Source organism: Dufourea novaeangliae, unplaced genomic scaffold (assembly GCF_001272555.1).
Source record: "Dufourea novaeangliae isolate 0120121106 unplaced genomic scaffold, ASM127255v1 scaffold125, whole genome shotgun sequence".
NCBI lineage: Eukaryota > Metazoa > Arthropoda > Insecta > Hymenoptera > Halictidae > Dufourea > Dufourea novaeangliae.
Genome location: NW_015374020.1, coordinates 5,211,294 through 5,219,371, shown reverse-complemented (window position 1 = coordinate 5,219,371; position 8,078 = coordinate 5,211,294). Strand labels below are relative to the sequence as shown.

General features: G+C 48.9%; 1 protein-coding gene across 1 annotated transcript in view; it reads left to right on the top strand.

The window, feature by feature from the left end:
• The first annotated feature begins 5,725 nt into the window (after positions 1 to 5,725).
• The window catches only part of LOC107188964 (inactive tyrosine-protein kinase 7-like), a 28,507-nt gene continuing 26,154 nt past the window's right edge, over positions 5,726 to 8,078 (top strand). Inside the window, exons 1-2 of the mRNA XM_015577368.1 lie at positions 5,726 to 5,798; positions 5,880 to 6,185. Of these exons, the coding sequence (XP_015432854.1) occupies positions 5,726 to 5,798; positions 5,880 to 6,185 (379 nt within the window). The remainder of the gene's footprint in view (positions 5,799 to 5,879; positions 6,186 to 8,078) is intronic.

Below are 8,078 nucleotides of genomic sequence, written 5' to 3'. Positions count from 1 at the left end.
AAAGCGCGTAAAACGGTTCGTCGCGGGCGAAAGCAGCGTTTGATGACCCGCGCGGAGCGCAGAGACGCGGATAACGTGTTTGGCGCGGCGACGAGCGGGCCCGATGGGTCTCTTTCAAATCTGCTCGAGCCTCCGGTCGTTGTACGACGAAACACGCCACGATCGGCCCTTTCCGTTCGACGAATTCCCTTTGACACAACCACGCGAATAGCACCCTCCACGTGAATTCCTTTCTACGCCGCGCGAATTTGCTGATTTTTCAATTTTTTACACGAGTACCTCTCCATGTCGCGTTTCCCTCCGTATCGCGAGTGTTTTCGGTTTTTTTCTTTAGAAATGGCAGGAGACTCGAATATTCGCGTCCGCTTGTGCGGTACGTCGTTTGCGTAGGATCTTTCGATCTAAACACGGGCAGATTGCTCCGCCAGAAAGTTGTCGCATAAATGGAAACATCCACAGTTAACGTATTACGGGGGATAACCGAGGAGAGACTTAAAAGCGCGAAAAGACGAGAGCCCCCGAGGCGTCGTATCGCGGTGTTCGAAAGGTTTTTAAGCAGGTGCGAGGCTCGTTCGAGTAGCACTCTCACAGGCCAGGCGTCAGGAAATCTTGGGTTTAATAAGTGGCTGACGCCTTCCGTCTCGCCATCTTTTCTTCGTTCGAAGTGCTTCACCTCCATCCAAGTCGGTCGTCGTTGTGCGCCCTCGAGTTCCCGCAGGACTTTGTTTCCCTACGTTCAATAACCTTCTGCTTAACGAACGCTAGAAAAGCTTCTTGCTCGTAGCGACGACGACGATAAAAAGCGTCAAGGGGGGTACATTATTTTAACGACTTCGTTCCAAGAAAATTTCAGATGTGCGTGAGAGAGGAAGGGAGGGCGACGCCGGTGTTACGACGCTTCCACGCGCCTCCGCTAATTCGTGCTTGCCTTTTGTGTCGGTCACCGCGAAGCATGGCAGAGTGGCGTGTAGCTTCTTCGCTGTCAAAAGGGCGTCGGTACTCTAGTTCGCGTTTTTCCTTTTCCTTTGGCCATCTCTTCCTTCACACCCGCTCGTTCCCCTATCAGTTTCTTTTCCGTTTCCTTTTTTTTTTTTTTCGTTCTTTTTCCCCCCCTTTTTTTTTTTTTTTAATAAGACCTCGCCACGCGTCTTGTCGCGACACGAAGAAAGGAGGCCTCGCCGAGCGGGCGCATTCAGGAACGTGAAAAAACATCCCAAGAGTGTGAATTTCACGGTGCTCGTCTGGAAGGCGGCACTCCGAACACAATTTGCAGCGACGACGCGTCTCGGCCCCGTGGTCAGGACTCCGTGAAAATGTGTACACGGAGAAGAGCCAGCCCAAGGTAGGGTGCTGGTGTGGCCACGGTGAATTTTTCCTTTCACCCCCCTTCCAAACACACACGCGGATCGGCAGCGAGTGTTGCGCGCGCGCGACCAGCCCGCCAGCTCCATACAACTTACGGCCCCGCGCGTAAATCATGTAGTTCGCGTAGTTCGCCGGCTGCGAGCCCGCGTAATAAAGTGCGCGGTTCTGCGTACGCGCGATGAATTATGCATCTGCATGCATTAAGCGGACGTCACGAAGAGACGTACGCTCGAACGCTGCGCGATTCGAAATTGTTTTCGAAACGGGGTGAAGCCGCCTTTGCTCGCGCCGCCGCGAAATCATTTATATATATTTTTTTTTCTTTTTTTTGTCTTTTCGTATCACTCCACCGTGTCGAGAGAAAAAAAACGAGAACCGCGTTAATTCGGCCGAGTTCGTTGCCCGAATAAAGTAACCGCGAGCGAGCAGCTCTCGTCGAGATTCTTGCGGCGGCACAGAAAGGCATTCGGCTAATGATTTTCCGAATTTAACGAACCTCTTCGTCGTTAGCCGAAAAAGAAGGGGGCGTAGTATCGCGGTAACGAAAAAGATTTCGAGTCGTAACGAGAGGCGAGTTCCGCTCGGCGGGGTAGAACTTTGCTTCTTTTCTTCCTTGTTGGAGAGAGATCCAACGCTGCGAATAATAATCAAACGGTCTTCTTCTTCTTCTTCTTCTACTTCTTCTGCCTCTTCTTCTTCGGCTCGAGGAAGGGAAGACGATCTCTTAACCGGGAGAAAATAGCTCTCTCCCGCTCGGCTTGTTGCTTTGATGTTCGCCGGAAGTGGTACAACTGTGGAGGACAAGAAACGTCCTTTGCGATCCTCCGCGTTGGTTTACGACCCCCGGCTCAACGTTGAATCTTCTCTATCCATGCTCGTGTCCCCACAAGCCGGACGTGTTTCGTTCTAGGGCGTGTGCACCGCTGTTCGATGATGCACATTTTCGAGAAGCGTGCGACACGAAGCCTCGCGGGAGCCGAAAAATCGAGGGGCTTGTTTAAACGCCATAAAGCGAGCGCGAGCTGCTGGCAGCTGCGGCCCGCGCGTCCGTCGAAGGAGGATCGAACCAGACGGAGATGTTTGGCTCCGGGAAGAAAAGTAATCTCGAGAGTAGGTCGTAAAAGCGGTTGTGTTTACCCCTCCGGGAGGTTCCAGGATCGGCACCGAGCGACTTCGTGATCAGACGGGGACTGCCATGCCGTGTGTTCTTTTTTTAGGTTTCGACTGCCTCTCGTTGATAAACCCGACCGAACTATTGACATCGAACGGAGGGAACCGTAATTCTATGCTTACGCTCGTTTCGCGATTACTCTCGGTCTGGGGAAATTCGAGGAAATTGCTTCCCGTCGAAGAATTAATCGCGATAATGAACCCTCTTGCCGCTACGGTTCTGAATTGCAAGAAGGTAAAGCGTGTAGATAATTTATAAACACGTTTCACAGGTATCGTAAGTCGAGGTATCTCAGTCAAAGGTAATTTGGTAGTCTCAAAGTTAGAAAATTATAATTTTCGATTTCGCAACCCTTTAGCGTGTATTTATGCACGAAACACTTTAACTTAATTTAATAATTCGCAGAGCTACCAAATCGACGATGGTCATTCGGTGACTTGGGAGATAAAGTTTGCGAGAACAATGCCCTGAAACGTTTCATCTTCACATTTTTCCCATACCCAGCCAGTCGATCGTCTCGACCCGTTGAATTCGAAACGCCGTATACGGGTTATATACATATTTGAACCGCGAACGTCCAGATTCATAATGCTCGGTCATAAATCTACCGGAGCGGACCCTTGTTCTTTTATTTGTCCGGGCTCGGGGGCCCCCTTTGGCCGCGTCCTGCCTAATTCCGAGAGCGAGTAAGGCCAGCGTGCCGCGTTCCTTCCTTCGTTTTCGACTTTCATTCGTGTCCTTTGCGGGAATCCTGTTATTATCTCGCTCTGGGCCCAAAATTAACCCTTGAAATCTCGCGTAGGAACGGCCCGAAGGCCTCCACGGAACTGACAATTTACAGCACCATTCTAGCAACGGAGCTTGTAATCTCCGACGAAATTTCTAAAGGGAATTCCACACGGCGATTGCTAAACACCGAAATCCAATTATTACGGAGCTGTCGAAATTTCCCATCGTGGTATACACAGGACGCGCAGGCTCGTCCTTAAAATAGCTCGCGCTCGATCCATTTGCTTTCGTTTGAAAGGCCCAGCCAGCGGGATTCGATTCTTTCGGCGAGCATCGCGAACGGGAACATATTTTCTGTTTAACGATAATGATTACGGGCCCGTCGCAGAGCTAATTAATTATCCCTTCGGAAAGCCGGTGAGCGTAAACGAGATGAATAGGTCGGCGATAGGTCGTGCACGCGGGCGCTGCCCGCCACCGCGCACCACCGTCGAATCCGCGTTGCTGCACATAACGCTTTCCTGCCGCGGAAACGCAACAATCGATTTCCCACCCTGCCACGGAGAATTTAATCCATACAGAGCGCACCGCCACTGTTTGCGAAATCACCGGTTCGACGATCGGTCGATGTACAATAACGAATCAGAGTTCCATATGCCGTCGCTCGTTTTCCACCGATTTTTCGCCCTCCGTTTTTAGGCTTTTTTTGCGACGCGGCACCGACATCGACGGACCGAAAAAAATATGCTCGAACAGATGATTCTTGTTACAGTCTATTCCCTTCTCCCCGTCTCTCTCCCTCCTCTTTTTTTTCCTCCGATCCCGTTCTCTCTTTCTCCTCTTTTCATCTTTCCTCCGAACCACGATCGGTATGGTTGGTTTAGTTTACACGGCCAACTATTGCCGCTCGTTCGTCCACGTTTGTTCGATGGGCGGACACGTGAATTTTTCGCGAACGCGTCCAACTCGAATCCTGCACGAACAATTAAAATATAACCGAACCGGGTCCGAGCGGAATTCAACGATAATCTGGGAAGCGAGACCGTTTTCCATCTGTATCGATTCGTCCCCAGGCGTGTTACATATATATATTTCTGTTCAAATTAGAATATTGCGACGGAACAAAAACGCTAAATTTCGTAGAATCGAAGTATGCGCAATGTTTTTCCCTAGTCGAGGACTACTAAACGAGAACGCTAAAGAAGAAATTCCAAACTTCGAACGGTTCAATCTCGTTCGAACGGCCACGCTTGCCGACAATCCCAGTCTCCGACCATCAGGTTCGAATTTCGAAAAGTTTACTTTTCATTAACTCGTCGCTTCAGCGAACAAACGGTGGGCCCAGTCTTTCTTCCGTGTGAAAAAGAACATACGCGAGGAAGGTGCTCGTTAATATACGCGCGTGGATTTTAGTACCGAACGAAACGCCTCGTTAATAAGCGCTTTTGGCGGGAGTAGACTCGTCCTCCCAGTCGAATTCACGATCGTTTTATGCAAATGCGGGTACATGCGCCCCGGAAAATACGAATACGATATTCTGCGGGGAACACCTGCCGCACATTTTACGGATATCATTCGGAGATTCTGTTCCCTGCACTCCCCTTTCCCTGTCTTTTCCTATCCGACGAATCGTCGGGAATACGGATATACTACATAGGTACGTGGCTATAGGTAAATCGTGCAGAGTCACTCGAGGGAAATACGTCCGCGTTTGTACAGGAACGGGAGAAAGCTTGTGGGAGGGGACGTATGGCGATTCGTACGAAGCAAAGTCGCGACGCGATACAAACGAAAAAAAAAATTCGCATTAAACGGAGCAACGCGAGTGGGGGGATGTGTTACAGGAAGATTTTTTTATATCCACGGAAATCAAAGGGTACCGATACAATGTTATTGCCACGTGCCAATTATCAATCAGCTTAACGAGCCTTCTTTTGTTAAGATCCGTTTTAGAGGGATCCCCTGACGATTTCGTCGTTGCATTACCACTCTGTTCTAATAATTAACGAAGGCTTTCATACACGGGACACAGATCTCGCGACTGCGTTTTCGTATGCATTGCAATTCGGTACGACTCGAATATTCCCATCGGTCTCATCGCAAATACATGTCGTTCGTTTACTTCAACACCGATATAACTAAAGAATCACGATTTTAGGGAAAACGCGTTTGAATGTGTTTGATCGCTATTATTTTTCACGAACATCGTATCAAAGTGACCGTTCCGACGTGATAAGTTTAAAAGGTATAGACAATAACCGTTTTTTCCATATCTACCGACAACTTATAAATCGCAAACTTTGAGTTATGTCATTGCTGCGGTAAATGAGCGATACCTGTCGTATCTTCCGGAGCATTCAACCGTCCCGAATTCTCTGAATAATCTATGTTACTCGACAGACGGCGGATCCAATAATCCGATAAATCCAATACATCCATCTTTTTCCCCCTTCGCTAGGTATGTTTCCTTATCCCTTGTCAGGAATCGCGATGTTAAACGGAACAGACGTTTCCAAAGCACGGCAGGCCACAAGTACCGTTGCATTTCATAACAAGAGGTATACACTTAATTGTATTGGCTCGCGAGTAACCTTCGATCAATGTGTTTCCGCAGTGGCAGCATCGGCGTTCGGCCAGGATGGGGACCTTTACTTTTCGGTGAGCCCCGGCGAGCATCAGGTCGTCGAGGGATCACCCGTGCGTCTCAGATGCGAGGCGCAGCCGAGCTCGAGTGTCAAGTACTCGTGGAAAATCGACGGGCAACCACTCGCCCCGAGTCCTCGGAGACACCAGGACGGCGGCGATCTACGGATCACGAGAGTCAACCGGATCCTCGACAGCGGAGCCTTCGTCTGCGTCGCGACGCACGACGAGACTGGATATTCCATCGAGAGTTCACCGGCCAAGATCGACATTCAATGTGAGCTTTTCTTTTTATACTTCTCCATACCACAGAGTGACAAAAAGTAAATGCATATTTAACGTTGGTTCTAACTAGACTGCGGATTTCTTTGCAAAATATCATTTTATGAAGTGATTTTTCTTTTCTTGCGCAGGGATTCTATCAAGGTAAAAGTAAAATAAAAAATTTATCAAATTTTCCATTGAAGTTTTATTCTTTGCTATATTTCACGTGGTCCTGCATGCTGTAAATATATAATATCCGCAGGCTAGTTATAACTTTAATAAATCAAAAGGTCTTCGGAGTTTTGAGATGCTCGGCAAAATTTTCTGCCACGCATTTCTTGAACCGAAATTTTTTTAACCAGATTTCTTGAGCCATTTTAAAATTTTGTGGGGTTTTGTACAAGCTCTTCTCCCCACGATCGACCATACGCTATAGTCCATCGGATTAAGATCCGGTGAGTAGCGATCGTTCATATTAAAAACAAATAGCACGATATCGAAACGTAAGGTTAGGCTATAATAAAGATAAAAATCTGGGCAATTCAACGAATCAAACATCTCTGAAATACATCGTCGATTTTCCTTCTAGGACATTTTCAATTTTAATACATTTCTTTTTCGTCACCCTGTATGTATTCACCTTCCATCGTTGATCGCCGACGAATTTAATCTCTTTCATCGTCGGTCGAAACGATTCTTCTCTGCGTGATGGACGAAACGGAAAAGCGGGATAGATTCGCAATTAATTCAGCAGCCTCGGTCTCGCATAGAGCGTATAAGGAAGAATCGTTATTACTTTGAAAAATTCGATCATCGACGAGCCGATGCGTTTATCGCGAGCCGGAGAACCGCGCGATAATGGAAGCCTGTGTCTTCAAACACGGAGATATTTTTTAACGAGCAGCCGCGTATTAATCTCGTACGTCGGCATTTAATTAATAACGTCCGCGGCAGAAGGAGAGACCATCGGGGAAATTAATCGCGTAGGTCGCGGCAGCGAGCCGAGTCTCGCGGGCCCCGGCGTGTTCATCGAAACCGATAAACGGATATACACGGTATAATCCGGCGGTTTACGCTCGCGTTGTTTAATCGACAAAGTACGAGCGTAACGGGGCAGGAGAACGAGGACGAGGAGGAACGGCACGGGGCACGAAAGGACAGTTCCCCGAGAGACCGTCCCCCGGGAGGACTCAAAGGAACGATACGACGGATTTCACCGCGGCTACACGTTATTCTCATGGCACTTTTTAATCGCCCTTTCTCCGTAAAAGCGCAGATCAAACGGCTCCTTCCGCAGAAATTACACGAGCCGAGTCGAAAGAGGAGACAAGTGAAACGGGAGAGATCGAACGAAGGACGGCGGAGCAGAGAGATAGAGGGCGGCCGCGGCGAGGATGAGAGTTAAAGAGGCGATATCGGGGAGATGTAGAGGAGATGGAGAAAGATAAAGAAAGAGTGGTTCGTTCGAACGGTGGGGATGCGAAGAGGTAGGAAATCGATTCGCGATGTGGCATAGCCACCGGCAAAGCTCGCGGCTCCTCTCTCGTATTCGCCGCGCTCTTCCCACCACCGTCGACCGACCAATTATTTGCCAGCGCGACATTAATTAAGCAAGATAATTTACCGTCGAATCGGGCTGCCCAATGTGGCGACCCACGATACCGAAGCGAGCCCCGAGCCCAGGCAGCACGCTGTCGCGTTTTAATGATTCGAAAACGCTCAATGGGACGGCCGAAGGGTAGCCGAGAGGAGGAAAACAGAAAAACGAGGAGTAGAAAAATATATATAATGTTACGAGCGAGCGGCACTCCGATACCTACCCACCGTACCGGATTTTTTTTTATTTGTACCTGAAAACGCGTGCAAAATGGGCGCTTTCCGCTCCCAGGCACGAGAGGAGGGGCAC